The 19,056-nt window shown below is 47.5% G+C and overlaps 1 protein-coding gene and 5 non-coding genes across 6 annotated transcripts; 3 read left to right on the plus strand and 3 right to left on the minus strand.

Annotated features, from left to right (window-relative positions):
• The first annotated feature begins 1,402 nt into the window (after positions 1 to 1,402).
• LOC149427550 (nuclear prelamin A recognition factor-like) lies at positions 1,403 to 5,397 on the plus strand. Its single transcript, XM_089667906.1, has 3 exons — positions 1,403 to 1,429; positions 1,547 to 1,706; positions 2,455 to 5,397. The coding sequence occupies exons 1-3, from the start codon at positions 1,403 to 1,405 to the stop codon at positions 2,694 to 2,696; spliced, it is 429 nt and encodes a 142-aa protein (XP_089524032.1). The 3' UTR covers positions 2,697 to 5,397.
• Positions 5,398 to 8,432: 3,035 nt separating this feature from the next.
• On the minus strand, positions 8,433 to 8,504 carry TRNAQ-UUG (transfer RNA glutamine (anticodon UUG)). Its single transcript has one exon. It is a non-coding gene; the product is annotated as a tRNA-Gln (tRNA).
• Positions 8,505 to 8,759: 255 nt separating this feature from the next.
• Positions 8,760 to 8,831, minus strand: TRNAQ-CUG (transfer RNA glutamine (anticodon CUG)). Its single transcript has one exon. It is a non-coding gene; the product is annotated as a tRNA-Gln (tRNA).
• A 1,918-nt stretch (positions 8,832 to 10,749) lies between these two features.
• Positions 10,750 to 10,821, plus strand: TRNAQ-CUG (transfer RNA glutamine (anticodon CUG)). Its single transcript has one exon. It is a non-coding gene; the product is annotated as a tRNA-Gln (tRNA).
• A 1,257-nt stretch (positions 10,822 to 12,078) lies between these two features.
• On the minus strand, positions 12,079 to 12,150 carry TRNAQ-CUG (transfer RNA glutamine (anticodon CUG)). Its single transcript has one exon. It is a non-coding gene; the product is annotated as a tRNA-Gln (tRNA).
• Positions 12,151 to 18,489: 6,339 nt separating this feature from the next.
• On the plus strand, positions 18,490 to 18,596 carry LOC149427555 (U6 spliceosomal RNA). Its single transcript, XR_016311251.1, has one exon. It is a non-coding gene; the product is annotated as a U6 spliceosomal RNA (small nuclear RNA).
• Positions 18,597 to 19,056: the final 460 nt, after the last annotated feature.

The following is a 19,056-nucleotide window of genomic DNA, read 5'->3' on the forward strand; positions in this document are numbered from 1 at the left end:
TCTCCGTTCCCTTTCTCTGATTTCTCTTTTCTTTTTTTTTTTCTTTTCACAGTTTCGGAGGGACGTGCTGCGCGTTTGTGCGCCACGAAGGCACCAGCTCTGACGGGTACCTCGCACATGTCTTCCGCCACGCCGCCAAGGAACTGTTTGGCAAAGACGTCCAAGAGATTATGTATAAAACGCTAAAGTGAGTTCTGGGTGGAGATGATGATCTTTCCTGGATTTATTTTATTTTTATTTATTCCAGGTACTTATATAGCGCCATCAATTTACGCAGCGCTTTACATATATATTGTACATTCACATCAGTTCCTAACCCTCAAGGAGCGTACAATCTAAGGTCCCTAACTCACATTCATACATACACATACTAGGGACAATTTAGACAGGAGCCAATTCACCTACCAGCATGTCTTTGGATTAAGGATTACTCTAGATAAGACACAGCCTGCTTTGTGATCAGTTCTAAATTTGGTTGTGACAGTTATCTGGTCCTCTGTGTGACCCCACCAGCATAATCATTCTAGTTCTTGCTGTCCCAGAGTTGGATTCTGAAATTCGGGAGGATCTAAAAGACAGCTCTGTAATCCTTTTTAATGCATCATTTTTTGAAAAACAAGCAGTGCAAGTAGCTGAATTTGACCTAGCATCAGCTGTGTCAGGACCTGGATCACCTGCTGGCGGCACTGTACATCCCAGAATGGAAGGTTGTAATTCCAGTGTCTACCAGCAGGTGTCTCCCAGCAGATCTTAGCAATCAGTTTCCACCAGATGCTGGCTGCTGGGAGGGTATTTTAGTTCCTCCGCTTTTAGTTCCCCCTAGCTCAGGGGTGTCAAACTGGCGGCCCTCCAGCTGTTGTGAAACTACAAGTCCCATCATGCCTTTGGGAGTCATGCTTGTAACTGTCAATCTTGCAATGCCTCATGGGACTTGTAGTTTGGCAACAGCTGGAGGGCCGCCAGTTTGACACCCATGCCCTAGCTCGGGTTGCTGCCAGATCCTGTTGCCATTTACCCTGATTTTGCTCCTGCCCTGTACCCTGTACCCTGCTGCCTTGTTCCTTTTCCCAGTTTTGTTCCCCCCTTCCCCATCTGCTCCTTCTGCCTCCAGTTCCCCCCCCCTCCCCTTTCTGTGGTGTTCATTTTGTATGTATTGTACATAGTATTTGTTAGGTTTATTATTATTGTTAGTTAGGCTTTCTGTTTGTTAGGTTTATTAGTCAAGTACTCTGTTGCTGGGTTTTCGGTTAGCTTGTATTTATTTATTTTGTTGTGTGCTGGTGTTTGGATGGTTTTTGTTTCAATGTAAAAAAATCTGCTCCCAGTTTCTTGAGTGCAGCCACACAGATCTGACCATCCCTGCTGCTGATTCTGGATCGAGGGGGACTAATGCAGGCCATAGATGGGTCGAAAATGCACAAAACCCACAGTGAAAAAAAATGGGTTCTGCAGCAGGAGAACATCTACGGGTCTTTTTTTTTTCATACAATTCTGGGCATTATTTAATTGTGGGGGTTTGTTTTTTTTTTTTGTTTTTTTTGCACAGAACAAAGACTTTCCAGGAAGTGTGTGCCTAGAAAAAGATGGCGAGACCGTACTACGTTTTGCTGCCGCCTACGGCTTCCGAAACATCCAGAACATGGTGCTAAAACTGCGCAAGGGGAAGTTCCACTATCACTTCGTGGAGGTCCTGGCCTGTCCTGGAGGTGGGTGGGTTTTTCAAGGAGCTTGTTTTTGCTGCTCGCATGCAAAATGGGGTCTCAGCAATTTCTTCGTGGTGACTCTCTTTTATGAATCTTAGAGCGGGGAGAAGGGTACACCAATCCTTCTGTACAGCCAGTGCCCAAGCAGGGCAGCCATTGGTTCCTTTTTTGGGCCTGGTCCTGAAGGTCTGCTTCTGAAGCCATTCCAGAAGAGCACATGGAGCTTTTACACCAGGACAGCATTTTTATCATTTAAATATACAGCATTTCAGAACTGAAAGTTAAAGTAGATATAAACCCAACTAATAAAACCTCATAGAGGCGTTAAAATTGAATTTAATCAGCTCCCTAGTTCCTCCCTCCCAACCCCCCTGTTCAAATAAAATCTTTTTTATTTTTATTAAATGACTTCTTTTTATAGCTGATGATGATGTCATCCCTGAGTCTCTCTGCTTCTCTATGCAATGTAGGCAGATCATGGCTGGTGGGAGGGGCCAGTAAGGTGCTGTACACAGCTTCCTGAAACCATCACAGCACCTTGCCTCAGGAGCCCTCAGTCCTGATGCAGTGGGCTGGTGTTTGGGAGGAGTTATGCAACTATCAAAATGCTATGATTGCAGGGTGTCTGAAGTAGTGAGCGTTTCTAGAGTGAATATATTTATGCATTGTTGGATTGCGGTCTTCATGCAAATTATAGTCCAACTGGTAGCAAAGTAACTCATTTTATTTCCCCTTACCTCCCCCCCCCCAGGTTGCCTGAATGGAAAAGGCCAAGCACTGACGGTGGATGGGAAACCGGAGCGGGCGGAGCTGCAGGAGATGGAAGCCTTGTATACCCGGGTCCCGGTGCAGAACCCAGAGAGCAATCCACACATACAGGAGCTGTACGCTACCTGGCTGGAGGGCGCCGAGTCGCAGAAATCCAGGGAAATGCTACACACCAAATTCGTACCCACGGCCCAGAACACCGCGCGGGTGGACATGAAATGGTGAGGCCACGGACTGGTGCTGCTTCTATGCAATGGGCTGGGTGGATGCTGCCGGCAACCAGCGTGTCTTCTGCCCCAGGACAGGAGACAAAATGGCCGACGCTGCGCCTTGGACGGGAGGTGCCCCCTGGATGAAATTGGGTGAACCCGTTGGCTCACATAGACTTGTTATATATTCAAATTGCTGACTGATCTTTTTTTTTTTTGTGTGTGCCAGTTCTAGGCCTTTCAGGCCATGTCCGACGTACGATGAAACTCCTAACCCTTTGCTGCTAGGTCAGCCTTGTCGCCAAACAGGGTTTCATTTGCAGTGCATGTTTAATGTCTCTTATTTATATGTAAATGCCTTATTTTCCCTCAGCCATTACTTAAAACCCAACCTGTCTGCCATTTTGGTGGGACTCTCTGTCCACCAAGGTTTGAACCATCATAGTAGACAAAAGGGTCTTTGTGGGTTTCAAGAGGTTATCCCATTTAAAGTATATCTCAAAGCCATTTTATTTTTAGTAGGATGTTGGTAAAGGTTGGTTTTTGGGTTGATTTTTCTTCACGTCTTGTTCAGTAGACACAACAGGAAGTGAGAAGAAATCTGTCCAAAGTGTGAGAAAGTTGGCTCTTGGACCTTTTACTTCTGGAAGGTTTCCCCTGACATCCTATTCTGCTGACTGTTTGGATTTCCCGTTTACTTTCTGTCCTGGTGACACCTATACAAAATAGAGAATGGGCAGAGACCTTATTAAAAACCTGATGTGGGTTCTAACCCTTGTACATTACATCAAAAAGTAGATAACAAATTTTTGGCTTTCGATACTATAATATTGTTTAGATACTATTTAATTTTTGTAAACGGGCAAGGGAAATGTGAATATAGTCTTCCGTCCAAAAGTGCCCCATTACCTTGGTTGTAGGGGACTTGCCTTCTGTTTTTGGCATTGGTGCTTGCTACGATAAGCCTGATTGTCAAGAACCCTGCTCCCTGACAAGCAGCCAAGACATGATGCTGTTGACTTCAGTGGCCAAACCAAACTGCACATGAGCTACTGTACAGTTCGAATGGTTGCCTTATGGCACAATGCAAAGTGCCTGAGGTTGCCAAACAGCTGGAGGTCAACCAGTCACTACCTTGGATGCCTGCAGCATCATCATGGTGGACAAGGGTGATTGAGATAGGGGTCATCAAAGTAGATGGAACCTAGAAAACTAGACAGGGGTCATCAAGGTGGACTGACTCATCAAGGTGGACAGAGGTCATTGAGGTGGACAGTGGTCATCACAACTAAAAGAACTCAGTAGGCTGTACAGGGCTCATCAAGGTGGACTGAACTCGTTAAGGTGGACAGAGGTCAACAAAATAGAACTCTGTAAGCTGGACAGGGGTCATCAAGTTGTGGACCAAACTTGTCAAGGTGGTCGGGGGCCATCATGGAGAACTGAACTTGTCAAGGTGGACAGAGGTCAACAAAATCGCACTCAGCAAGCTGGGCAAGTGTCTCCAAGGTGGAATGAACTCTTCAAGGTGGATGTAGGGCCATCGAGGTGAACCAAACTCATAAAGGTGGACGGGGGTCATCAAAATAGATAGAACTCTGTAAGCTGAGTAGTGAGCTGAGCTGAACTCTGTAAGCTCAAGTTGGACAGATGAAATGTTCTTTGATGACCGGGTCATCAAGTTGGACAGATGAAATGTTCTTTGATGACCAGGCTTCAACATGCACCCATGTAGCTGGAACACTCCACCATGACTAATGGGATCTATCTTTAGAGGGCTACAATTTATGTTTGGTCATCTTCAGCCTGTTTACAAAAATTATTATAAAACCTCTTACGGTGCTTTGCTTCTTGTGTTTTAATTTCTTCTGTGTCATAGTTGCCTGTGCATTGAGGTGGCCATTTTGTATGAGGTCCCATTTCTGTCAGTGCAGCATGATCAGTTGAGCTACAAAGTTAAGTTTGGATTAAAAAAATGGCCGACCTCTACCCAGGTAACTGTTAAACGTGAATTCTGTGGTACAGTTGCTTTGCCTTAGTTATAGACGTACCATTTCCATGAACTCGATGCTGCTAACCGTACCAGCAGAAGCAATGATACCAGATGTAGCACTCTTAAGACGTTGGCACAGATGCCATCTGATCCTCCGTGAAACCTGCCACCATATTGTCTTCACTGTTGTCAACCAGTTGTGTCCATTTCATGTGGTTGGTTGTACTCCCCATTTTTTATTTTCTCAGAAGTCTCAAGACAGTATTTGTTCTGAGATTTATTCAGAACGCCGTGCTCAATCTAGAACTCCAAGCTTTAAGATGTTGTTGCATATCCAGACCACACGGAATCGTAATGTATTTTGCAGTTTTTAGTCGTCCATGTTTATTTATATTTTCTGTAATAATTTTTGACAAAAGATGATTATCGATAATCTCTTAGACTTGTTTTAGTCAATGTATCCACTAAATATGAATTCATAGCTTTTCCTACTATGAACATTCTCTCTGGACCCGAAAATCAATTGGGAGACCTAAACCATCACATCAGAGACACAACAAGGACATTCTAAGGATTTCTTACAAGTTACTGTAAGGATACTTTTCAAATCTACTTCCCTCCTGTTTTATGACTGTTGTGTGTACTTTTTGTTTATTTTATTTTGATGTACGTTGTCTTTTTTTTTTTTTTTTCTGCAATAAAAGAATTTTGAGGAAGCCTTTCATGGGTTGTCCATTGCCCTGTGTATCTATTTGTGAGTACACCCAGCTAAAACTTTCTTTACATTTCATTGTGGAGATTTCCCTTTTTATTCCATTTCCCAAAGACTCAACTGAAAATGGAACCCTCTCTTAAGGGGAGGAAACTGAAAATGGAACCCTCTCTTAAGGGGAGGAAACTGAAAATGGAACCCTCTCTTAAGGGGAGGAAACTGAAAATGGAACCCTCTCTTAAGGGGAGGAAAATCCTTAGACAGCTGTCCCTGAAGAAGTTGTTCCTATTTAATATGTTTCATTATTATTATTATTATTATTATTATTCTGGATATATTTAGCGACATCAGCATTTTACAATATAATGAAGACCATACAGTTGAATACAAGAGGGCTCAGAGGGTCCTGTTCCTGGGAGTTTACAACTAATAGGGAGGGGCTCGTAGGAAAAAAATGGTAACGGGGGGGGGGGTGAACTGATGGCAAAACTAAGCTTAATTTCTTAGCCGAAGGCAGGATAGGCTTCCCTGATGAGTTTTCAGGGAGTGCCTAAAAGTAGACAGTAAGAGAGGCTCCAGAGACGTTCTGGAGGTAAGCATGGGAGGAGGAGACAAGGGAGCAGGAGGTCTTGAGAGGAGTGGAGAGGATGGTTTGGCTGATATTTGGAGGCAAGTTTGGTGATCTCTTGGGGCAGTTGTAGGTGACCATGTATATTGTTATGAATTTTATTCATTGGACAATGGGAAGGCAGTGGAGGGATTGGCAGAGAGGGGTGGCAGACACAGAGTAGTTGGTAAGGTGGATGAGTCTGGCAACAGCATCCATTCTTGATTTGAAGAGGGGATAGCCTGTGAAGAGGTCGGACAACGAGGAGGGAGTTACAATAGTCAAGGTGAGCAATAACAAGGGAGTGAATAAGTTCCTTTGCAGTTTCAACTGTTAAAAAGGGGTGACTTTTGGAGGTGAAGTCTACAAGCTTTTGACAGCAATTAGATGTTGGGTTCATTGGAAGACTTCAATTGTTTTCCTGTTTTTGGATTTTCCCTCACTTTTTTTTTTTTTTTTTCTTGCCTTGGTGGTCACCAATATGGGGACCAAACTTCAATGGTAAAAACTTGATAGGGTTGACTTGATAGAAGTTGAATTTTTGATACAGTCATCGTATGGGATAGTTTTTATTCTCCTCCTGATTTTAAAGGGTCATTCCAAGCAAACGTTGACCTATACCTCCAGCTTTTCCATCTTGTAATGCAATGTTGACTGCCATCCTCTTCCACTCTTTATTTTTGCACAGCTGGTAGAGTTCATTTATTTTGGCTACCCCATACCCTGCTGCTCCTATTATGACCATACAAAATACGGTGGTCTTTCTGTTTATGGGTTACCCATATGATGGTGCTCCTCTTACCATAGGTTACCCTTTAAAACCATGCACCTACAAAGAGTCTCAAGATGCAGATAATCCAGGGACCTCAATTGGAAAACTGAGCTAACATGCAGTTGTTGGGGGTTGGCTGGGATTCTATATCAGTGGAGCCTTTTTTTAACTTGTCCAGAATCGTGGAAAAGGCAACCAGTTGTCACCAAGTAGTTCCATGGTGTAATAGTTAGTCTGGAATCCAGCGATCTGAGTTCAAATCTTGGTGGAACCTGGCCTTTTCCCTAAATCAATCTCTCTTGGTCACAACCTTGACCTCTTGCTGACACATAACACATGCATACGGAAGGGTTGGTGGACCTCAAATAAAGCCCAGTAGCCACACCTATGTGTTCATGAAGCTCTGTGCTAAGAGTGCCCCCACCGCTGCTGATTAAGCTGTCACCAGTAGCTCCTGGACACTGGTTGGGGACAGGCTATCAAGCATTTGACAGCCAATCCCAATAATCACATGGTTCCCAGCACAGCTAGAAAATGGACCATGCTGTACTCTCCTGTTTAGTGTGGTCAGTTTTATAATAGGAAAGCAGAGGGACTGGCAGGAACATCAGGGATTTCACACAAAGGAACCAATGCAAAGAGAACAGGCGCATTAAAAAACAAAAAAAAGGGTCATGGACTTCTTGGGTGATTTCAAATGACTGGGCTGCTCTACTGCAAAGCACATGGGGTAGCACATTTACGAAGAGGCAAACTCCACCTTAGAGGTGCCAAGTACTCCTAGTATATTGGAGTTAAAGTAAAAATTCTCCAACATTTCTACTTTAAAAATAACCAGATGTCTGTCTTTGAAGCGGAAATAGACAGCCCCCTCCATCCCCGATACCTTTTATGCTGGGCTAAATGCCGAACTTACACTCACTTTTCCAGCGCCCGCAGCGTTCTGCTGTTTAGTTGCCTGTGCCTGCGTTCTCTGCCGCCATCTTGGTCCTCTTCAGCCGGCTTCCACTTCTTGGTTTAGCCAGCTTGCCCCTGATGCTGCAGCAGCATGGCGCCCCCCCCACCCCCAAAAAATAAATATATAATCCATTCTATGAATGGGCTCCCGCAGCCTCCTGTGATATGTAACAAGGGCTTGCTAGTGGCTGTGGAAGCTGAATATGTCATTCTGGTCTAGGAGTTATTTTCCACTTTAACCCCCTGTGTCCCCTAAAAAGTTATGAATGCCTATGGTGAGGGAGAGCCTGGAAAGATAGGTGATCAGTGGCTGTCTCAGTGGTCACATGATCAGAAGCTACTGATCGTCAGTTGGCACTGAGAGCTGCCTAGCTGAGTCTCTGTGCTAGGGGCGTGCAGTGAGTGCGCATCGGCCACCACCCAGCAACGCATATGTGCGACAACAAATGGGTGGGCCTTAACATACATACGGTATGTATGTATTATGTAGGTGGCAAGAGATTCTTTTACTATCTCTATGCATTCTGTCTTGATTTCTAGTGCCCATATTACTAGATGATACATATACATAGTAACTATATATATATATATATATATATATATATATAATGTACACCAAAAAAAAAACCCCCACAAAACTATTAGCTATAGAAAATAAAAAAATAACTACAAAAAAAATTTAAAAAACAAATCAAAAACTTGGAAAAGATCAGGTTCCACCGAGATTTGAACTCGGATCGCTGGATTCAAAGTCCAGAGTGCTAACCATTACACCATGGAACCAGCTGATGGCAGGAAGAGGGTTTACAGCTTCAGACTGTGACACATGTAATGTCTTCTTCTTCCTATTCTTGTTGCTGGGTCTGCCCTCCTTCCTATGTATGTCATGATCTCCTCTATTCTTCAACAGCGAGCCAATATTCATAAATAAGTGGAACATGCTGAAGGGAAATGTGCTGTAAGAAATGAGAATTTTTTTTTTTTATTTTTAAATCCAAAATCAGATTTATAAATGTAAAATAAAAAAGTAGAGACAGCAGGTCCCACCGAGATTTGAACTCGGATCGCTGGATTCAGAGTCCAGAGTGCTAACCATTACACCATGGAACCTCCTCTATGGAAGGTGCAGAATTTATCACAAGGGAGGTTCTGCTCTGTATACAATGTATCCATTCCTATTGAGATTCAATGATTGACCCCTTTATGACGGAGGTGAAGCGCGTCCTAACGCATGGACACGGTTTCGAAAGTTTGCTATGTGTTAGGGCTCGTTCACACTAGGCTGTTTTGCCAACGCTTGCCAAACGCCCCTATAGCGTTTGGCAAGCTTTGGTCCGGTGTTTGCGGAGCGTTTTTAACGCTCGGCAAACGCTCCGCAAACGCCGCATGCACGGTTTAGCGGCGGTTGCTAGGCGTTTGCCGAGCGTTAATAACGCCCCACAACCGCGTCGCAACCGCACCGCAAACGCCGGCCGGGCGTTTGCGGAGCGGCACCATAGACGAGAATAGGAGGCTTCAAAGCCTCCTGACTCGACCAGAGGCCTCCGTTTTGCCGCGACGCGACGCAAACGCTCCTGTTAGAACAGCACCATGTGCTGTAATGTGCAGAATTGGCAGAGGCGTTTGGGAAGCGGTAAAAACGCTTCCCAAACGCCTCTCTGCCGCCTGCACACAAGGCTAGTGTGAACGTAGCCTTAGCCTGGCAATTCCGGAACGTGTGTCATAATGTTAGTGGCGCCCTAAGCTCGGTTAATAGGCATGTGTTTGTCATGCAGCAAAAGCCACTCTGCGCCCCATTAGCGCCTAACTTACAACAACTCTGCACCCCATTAGCACCTAACTTCCACCCACTCTGCGCCCCATTAGCGCATCACTTCTGCCCACTCTGCACCCCATTAGCGCCTAACTTTCTCCCACCCTGCACCCCAATAGCGCCTAACTTTCACCCACTCTGCGCCCCATTAGCGCCTAACTTTCACCCACTCTGCGCCCCATTAGCGCCTAACTTTCACCCACTCTGCGCCCCATTAGCGCCTAACTTCCACCCACTCTGCGCCCCATTAGCGCCTAACTTTCACCCACTCTGCGCCCCATTAGCGCCTAACTTTCACCCACTCTGCGCCCCATTAGCGCCTAACTTTCACCCACTCTGCGCCCCATTAGCGCCTAACTTCCACCCGCCCTGCGCTCCATTAGCGCCTAACTTTCGCCCACCCTGCACCCCATTAGCGCCTAATTTTTCCCTACAGCACCCCAAACCGCTTCTCTCACTGGCTGACAAACCCCACCCACCACCTCTAGACCTAGATCACCGCCCCAAAAGGACTTTTAGTGAATCAGGAAGGCCATGGGGCCCATGATGCTAGTAGACAGCCCTGCCTGGAGCTGCTGCTCCAATGGCCACAGTGTTAATCCGGCCCTGTGCACAGTTTAGAATTGCACAGAGCTCAAGGCACAGTAAAGCACACAAGCTACTATTAGCTGCATTTCCCGCACACGGGGCAACCCTTTGAAATCAACGGACTTCCCTATGCATGTGGCAAAAAACGCATACACAAACGCAAAAAACGTGATTTTGCGCACATTACCAAAACACAAATAAGGGCTCATGCACACGAGAAGTTGGGGGGTGGAAAAACTCAGTGGATGAGCCACACTTTTACCCCCCCTCCCCTTTCCTTTAGCGGCAAAGGCTAGGGGTGTACTGCCATGGCAGGAATTATACCCCCTGCCACTTTCAGCAGGCATAGAGCCCGCCAAACATGATCTGTTCAAGTCAGTGGGGCCATTCTGCAAGCACCCCACAACTGCATGTTCGTTGTGATATGCCTCCTCACTGCTGGTCAAAGGACGATCTTCACAGAGAACTGTTAGTGTGAACGAGCCCTAAAAGTTCAACTTTATTTATTATAGTTAGAATAAATTATATCCAAGGTTCATATTTTGTATTATTACATTTGTTACAAGTTACTTGAAATGCCATAGCTGTTACATTTATAAACATCAGTTCCTGGGCCTGGAATCAGCTGGTTCCATGGTGTAATGGTTAGCACTCTGGACTCTGAATCCAGCGATCCGAGTTCAAATCTCGGTGGGACCTGGTGTTTTAGCAATTTCTTATTTTGTGTAGCAAATACTTCATTTATTTTGTAGGCCTACATTTGCTTTATTATTATAATATTTTATTATAGCCTTTATTTTTGTTTTATATATATATATATATATATATATATATATAAAAAAACACACACACACACTATATGGCCATAAATTTTGGGCCACCTGCCTTTCCACGCACATGACCTTTAATACCCCCCAGTCTTAGTCCATAGGGTTCAATATTGAGATGGCCCCGCCCTTTGCAGCTATAACAGCTTCACCTCTTCTGGGAAGGCCGTCCACAAGGTTTAGGAGGGTGTCTATGGGAAGGTTGGACCATTCTTCCAGAAGCACATTTGTCAGGTCAGGCACTGATGTCGGGGGAGGAGGTCTGGCTCGCAGTCTCCGCTCTAATTCATCCCAAAGGTGTTCTATGGGGTTGAGGTCAGGACTCTGTGCAGGACAGTCAAGTTCCTCCACCCCAAACTGGCTCCTCCATGTCTTTATGGACCTTGCTTTGTGCACTGGTGCGCAGTCATGTTGGAACAGGAAGGGGCCATCCCCAAACTCTTCCCACAAAGCTGGGAGCATGAAATTGTTCACAATGTTGCCTTAAGAGTTCCCTTCACTGGAACTAGGGGGCCAACCCCAACCCCTGAAAAACAACCCCACACCATAATCCCCCTCCACCAAACTTTACACTTGGCACAATGCAGTCAGGCAAGCACCATTCTCCTGGCAACAGCCAAACCCAGACATGTCCATCGGATTGCCAGACAGAAAAGCGTGATTGGTCACTCCAGAGAACACGTCTCCACTGCTCTAGAGTCCAGTGTCGGCGTGCTTTACACCACGGCATCCGCCGCTTTGCATTGCACTTGGTGATGTAAGGCTTGGATGCAGCTGCTTGCCCATGGAAACCCATTCCATGAAGCTCTCTACGAACTGTCATAATGTTAGTGGTGCCCTAAGCTCGGTTAATAGGCATGCGTTTGTCATGCAGCAAAAGCCCACTCTGCGCCCCATTAGCGCCTAACTTACAACAACTCTGCACCCCATTAGCACCTAACTTCCACCCACTCTGCGCCCCATTAGCGCATCACTTCTCCACACGTCTCCACTGCTCTAGAGTCCAGTGTCGGCGTGCTTTACACCACGGCATCCGCCGCTTTGCATTGCACTTGGGTTTCCATGGGCAAGCAGCTGCATCCAAGCCTTACATGTTGTGCTAACATAAAATAAAAATGTCAAAACCATCAGGTCCCACCGAGATTTGAACTCGGATCGCTGGATTCAGAGTCCAGAGTGCTAACCATTACACCATGGAACCAGCTGATGTCATGACCTGAAAATAATGCTTGTAAAAGTAACCAGGACAGCTACAGATTGTCTCAAACAAACATGCAATAGATGTAATATGGCTAAATAAAAACCTTAGCTATAATGTAACATTTTTAGCAAAGTTCACCTCAACACAGCATCTCTATAGAGAATGTTTTGCTTCCATGTATTTAATTTCACATACAAGATTCCTCTTCAGCATATTGAGAACACATGACCTGCCATCTGCTATACAATCACAAATTGGGAAGACATATGATACAAAAAACACAAGATAAAAATACAATAAAAACACATTGCAAAGAAATAAAATGCTGCAGAACAGGCCCCTTTCACATGAGCGGACTGATCAGTCCATCCATAGACTTCTATGGACCGGCGGGCAACAGTCTGTTCAGACCCGCCGACATCTGATCCGATCCTGTACACCAAAAACAGACGGATGGAGATCCAGCGGATCAGGTGACAATCGGGTGGAAATGGACAGGCGGTTCGTTTCTATCCGACCATCCCATTGAAATCGGCAGGCAGTGTCTGTGTCCGCTCTGCAGCAGTAGACCAGCAGACAGAGACCAGACCAGGATCAGTGGAGAGGTCCCCCCCCCCACCTACTGAGCAGGCAGATCATGCTGAGGGAGCCGCCCCCTCTAAAAGGGATAGTAAAGATAGAATCACACAAAGAAATACAATACAGTTACAAACACACAATAAAAACAAACATAAAAACACATACTATACAACAGCGGTTCTCAACCTGGGGGTCGAACAACGCTTCCACAGGGGTCGCCTAAGACCATCGGAAAACACATATTTCCGATGGTCTTAGGAACCGAGACACCGCTCCTCGCCGCCGCCACCGCCGTCTCCAGGTGTGGGCGGGATGACATGCCGCCCCTGTCATCTGGACACACCTCGAGATCAATCCTCGCCTGTGATTGGCCGCCAGCACTGTAGCTCAGGAGAGGCACACAGGCGGCCAATCACCGGCAAGGAGGTGGAGCTTGGAGAGGAGGAGCCGAGCGGCACAGCAAAGTTCGAGCGAGTGAAGAGGAGGAGAGCGGCCGGAGAAGGAAGACATCTGACAGGTAAGTGTCGGTACCATGGGAGAGGGAGGGAGCGAGCCCAGGCTGGAGCAGGGGTCTGCAAGGTAAGTATCATTGGTGTCAGTGGGAATAGTGCCCCATCATTGGTGTCACTAATACCAATGATGGGGCACTATTCTTCCCACTGACACCAACGATGGGACACTATTCCTCCCACTGACACCAACGATGGGGCACTATTCCTCCCCCAAATGACACCAACGATGGGGCACTATTCCTCCCCCACTGACACCAAGGATGGGGCACGATTCCTCCCCCCACTGACACCAACGATGGGGCACAATTCCTCCCCCCACTGACACCAAGGATGGGGCACTATTCCTCCCCCCACTGACACCAAGGATGGGGCACTATTCCTCCCCCCACTGACACCTATGATGGGGCACTATTCCTCCCCCCACTGACACCTATGATGGGGCACTATTCCCCCCACTGACACCAATGATGGGGCACTATTCCCCCCACTGACACCAATGATGGGGCACTATTCCCCCCACTGATACCAATGATGGGGCACTATTCCCCCCACTGACACCAATGATGGGGCACTATTCCTCCCCCCACTGACAGCAATGATGGGGCACTATTCCTCCCACTGACACCGATGATGGGGCATTATTCCTCCCACTGATACCAACGATGGGGCACTATTCCTCCCACTGACACCGATGATGGGGCACTATTCCTCCCACTGACACCGATGATGGGGCACTATTCCTCCCACTGACACCGATGATGGGGCACTATTCCTCCCACTGATACCGATGACGAGGCACTATTCCTCCCACTGACACGGCACTATTCCTCCCACTGATACCAATGATGGGGCACTATTCCTCCCACTGATACCAATGATGGGGCACTATTCCTCCCACTGATACCAATGACGGGGCACTATTCCTCCCACTGACACCAATGACGGGGCACTATTCCTCCCACTGATACCAATGATGGGACACTATTCCTCCCACTGATACCAATGATGGGGCACTATTCCTCCCCCCACTGACACCAATGATGGGGCACTATTCCTCCCACTGACAGCAATGATGGGGCACTATTCCTCCCACTGATACCGATGATGGGGCACTATTCCTCCCACTGACACCGATGATGGGGCACTATTCCTCCCACTGACACCGATGATGGGGCACTATTCCTCCCACTGATACCGATGACGGGGCACTATTCCTCCCACTGATACCGATGATGGGGCACTATTCCTCCCACTGACACCAATGACGGGGCACTATTCCTCCCACTGATACCAATGACGGGGCACTATTCCTCCCACTGATACCAATGATGGGGCACTATTCCTCCCACTGACACCAATGACGGGGCACTATTCCTCCCACTGATACCAATGATGGGACACTATTCCTCCCACTGATACCAATGATGGGGCACTATTCCCCCCCACTGACACCAATGATGGGGCACTATTCGTGCCACTGATACCAATGACGGGGCACTATTCCTCCCACTGACACCAATGACGGGACACTATTCCTCACACTGACACCAATGACGGGGCACTATTCCTCCCACTGACACCAATGATGGGGCACTATTCCTCCCACTGACACCAATGACGGGGCACTATTCCTCCCACTGACACCAATGACGGGGCACTATTCCTCCCACTGACACCAATGACGGGGCACTATTCCTCCCACTGACACCAATGACGGGGCACTATTCCTCCCACTGACACCAATGAAGGGGGCACTATTCCTCCCACTGACACCAATGACGGGGCACTATTCCTCCCACTGATACCAATGATGGGGCACTATTCCTCCCAATGAGACCAATGACGTGGCACTATTCCTCCTACTGCAAAATTACAGTTATGAAGTAGCAACGAAAATAATTTTATGGTTGGGGGTCACCACAACATGAGGAACTGTATTAAGGGGTCGCGGCGCTAGAAAGGTTGAGAACCACTGCTATACAAAGACATACAATGAAAGTATAAACACATACAATACAAAGACATACAATGAAAGTATAAACACATACAATACAAAGACATACAATATAAGTATAAACACATACAATACAAGGACATACATTAAATATATAAACACATACAATACAAGGACATACATTAACCACGTCCCGCCCGCCATATAGTAATATGACGGACACAAGGTGGTTCTCTCGTTCTGATAGGACGTCATATGATGTCCTTCCATTCTCACCGCGCATGTACGGCTCAGGGAGCGCGCAGCACGGCGATCGCCAGTGCGCTGTGTCCCTCGGACACAGCAGATCACCGTTCACGGAAAGAGCTGAAGATGTCGGCTCGGTCATGTGATCAGCTGTGTCCAATCACAGCTGATCACATGTAAACAGGGAAATTCCGGCTATCAGCATTTCTCTCCTCTCGAGCTGTCACGCTGACAGAGGAGAGGAGAGGAGAGCCGGTAATTGGCTTTCTGCAGAGGGGACATGTACACGGATCATCAGGACACTGATGATCAGTGTAGCCCCAGCAGTGCCACCAGTCAGTGTCCATCAGTGCCTTGTGCCAGTGCTCATCAGTGCCTCGTGCCAGTGCCTACCTGTGCACATCAATGCCACATATCAGTGCCCATCTGAGCTGCCTTTCAGTGCCACCTATCAATGCCAATTAATGTCGCCTATCAGTGCCAGTCAGTGCCGCCTATCAGTGCACATCAGTGCCACCTAACAGTGCCAGTCAGTGCCGCCTATCAGTGCCGCCTATCAGTGCCATGTATCAGTGCTGCCTTTCAGTGCCCATCAGTTATGCCTGTCAATGCCCATCAGTGCCACCTACCAGTGCCTCCTCATCAGTGCCCATCCCTGCAGCCCTATTAGCGCACATCAGTGAAGGAGAAAAATCACTTTTTTACAAAATTTTATAACAAAAACTAAGAAAAAACATTTTTTTTTTTCAAAATTTTCAGTGGTTTTTGATTTGTTTAAGAAAAAATAAAAAACCCAGAGGTGATTAAATACCACCAAAATAAAGCTCTATCTCTCACAAAAAAATGATAAAAAGTTCATATGGGTACAGTGTTGCATGACCGCGCAATTGTCACTCAAAGTGCGACAGCGCTGAAAGCTGGAAATTGGCCTGGATGGGAAGAGGGTATAAGTGCCCTGTAGGTGAGGGGTTAAAGATATAAACACATACAATACAAGGACATACGTTAACCCCTCGCCTACAGCGCACTTATACCCTCTTCCTGCCCAGGCCAATTTCCAACTTTCAGCGCTGTCGCACTTTGAGTGACAGGACAAGAGGAGCGGCTCCTCTCACCTCCGACACTATCTTCTCCCCATCTGATGAGGCCGAAGGGGAAAAAGATAGCGAGGTTCACACCTCTCTGTAGAGAGGTGCGAACCTCCTGCGGAGGTGTTCCAGACTGCGGCGTCACACTGACACTGCACAGTCTCGGCATCCACAGGGAGGGCACGGGGAGTTCCCACTCTTGCGGATGCCTACGGACAAAGACCGCGCTAACGAGAGCGCGACCCGTGTCCAGGGGGGTGTACCTCGTTTCCGAGAGACGAGGCACGCTGGCCCTGCCCCGCCCACAGTTGCCAGGACGACTGAAGAGCGTCCTGCATCAGCTTAAAAAGGCTGATGCCGGGCTCCCCGGTCATTCTTTCTGCTGCGCAGCCATCGACGGATCCCACCCTCGTGGCTAACGGTGCCAGAGACCCCCCAAGGATATGGGGGAACCCACACACACCAGCCTGCCTGAGACCCCCAGCCAAAGGGGGGAGACTGCACACGCCAGCCTGCCTGAGACCCAGCTTAGGCGGAGAGCCATGCCAGCTGCCCACCGCAAAGCCCCAGGAGAAGGTAGAGATACGCCAGCTGCCCTCTGCAGTCACCCAGGACCTGGGGGGAGAATTGCTACTACTGACACTGCTAATACTCCAGGGCTGGGAGTATCGCTGACACTGCTAATACTCCAGGGCTGGGAGTACCGCTGACACTGCTAATACTCCAGGGCTGGGAGTACCGCTGACACTGCTAATACTCCAGGGCTGGGAGTACCGCTGACACTGCTAATACTCCAGGGCTGGGAGTACCGCTGACACTGCTAATACTCCAGGGCTGGGAGTACCGCTGACACTGCTAATACTCCAGGGCTGGGAGTACCGCTGACACTCTGCTAATACTCCAGGGCTGGGAGTATCGCTAACTCTGCTAATACTCGAGGGCTGGGAGTACCGCTGACACTGCTAATACTCCAGGGCTGGGAGTATCGCTAACTCTGCTAATACTCCAGGGCTGGGAGTACCGCTGACTCTGCTAATACTCCAGGGCTGGGAGTATCGCTAACTCTGCTAATACTCGAGGGCTGGGAGTATCGCTGACTATGCTAATATTCCAGGGCTGGGAGTACCGCTGACTCTGCTAATACTCAAGGGCTGGGAGTACCGCTGACACTGCTAATACTCAAGGGCTGGGAGTACCGCTCACACTGCTAATACTCCAGGGCTGGGAGTATCGCTGACATTCTGCTAATACTCCATGGCTGGGAGTACCGCTGACACTCTGCTAATACTCCTGGGCTGGGAGTACCGCTGATACTGCTAATACTTCAGGGCTGGGAGTATCGCTGACATTCTGCTAATACTCCATGGCTGGGAGTATCGCTGACATTCTGCTAATACTCCAGGGCTGGGAGTACCGCTGATACTGCTAATACTTCAGGGCTGGGAGTACCGCTGACTCTGCTAATACTCCCGGGCTGGGAGTACCGCTGACACTCGGCTAATACTCCAGGGCTGGGAGTACCGCTGACTCTGCTAATACTCCAGGGCTGGGAGTACCGCTGACTCTGCTAATACTCCAGGGCTGGGAGTACCGCTGACACTCACACATACAATAGAAGAAGTTCATCAGCCATCTCTAACAATCCCGAAAGCTGCTGCAGTTACAAAGACTTCCTATTGCCTGGTGGGCGGGGTCTGCGCTCCCACAATGCCTCCTGACTGCTCCATTGATTTGCATACTTTGACTATTCCTTTGAAATGCTCAATTTTCTTTGTATAAAATGTAATATTTAAGCCGAATACATTCTTGCTGAACAGGAAGATACATCAAAGGACTATTTAGGAAGGTGTAGATACATTTTTTACATTTTCAATAATTGTTTTTTACTCCCCTCCTCTCCTTAATGTGACACTTTCATTTCTTAGAGGGGTTATATACCGTTCAGTGCCTCCAGTGGTTCGTCCTCGCTTCGGCAGGACATATACTAAAATTGGAACGATACAGAGAAGATTAGCATGGCCCCTGCGCAAGGATGACACGCAAATTCGTGAAGCGTTCCATATTTTCTTGCACCTTATGGTGGAATACTGAAGCTTTTGCACTCGTATTGTGTACTATTGCCATGGCTATACCAAAAAATACAATTTAGCACAAGTCACATGGCAAGGTAGATTGTCAGAGTTCTACGTTTTCGCGGAGCTCTTGTATACGGCCAGTCTTGGGACAAGCTGCACTGGGAGCGAAGATGGGGGTGCCAAACTGCACCCCTCCCCCACAGCTCTTTAATTCAGCAAAACAAAAAAAAAAGCGAAGGGAATGCGGAAAAATGACAAGGACACCTTAAGATGCGTCCAAGTGCATGCGTTTTTATGTGCATTTGTGCACAGCGCATTTCGAGCAGCCCTTTAATTGCGATGGGCTGCGCTACGCACACATGAAACATGCACAAAGAGGTTTTTAAAATTGCACCGCAGCAAAGGGCACGGTAAGCATTCTCAGCTGTCGTGAACGCACACACGTTTGCCAG

This window comes from Staurois parvus, unplaced genomic scaffold, assembly GCF_062004578.1.
Source record: "Staurois parvus isolate SC_StPar_1 unplaced genomic scaffold, SC_StPar_1.0 ptg003659l, whole genome shotgun sequence".
NCBI classification, from domain to species: Eukaryota; Metazoa; Chordata; class Amphibia; order Anura; family Ranidae; genus Staurois; species Staurois parvus.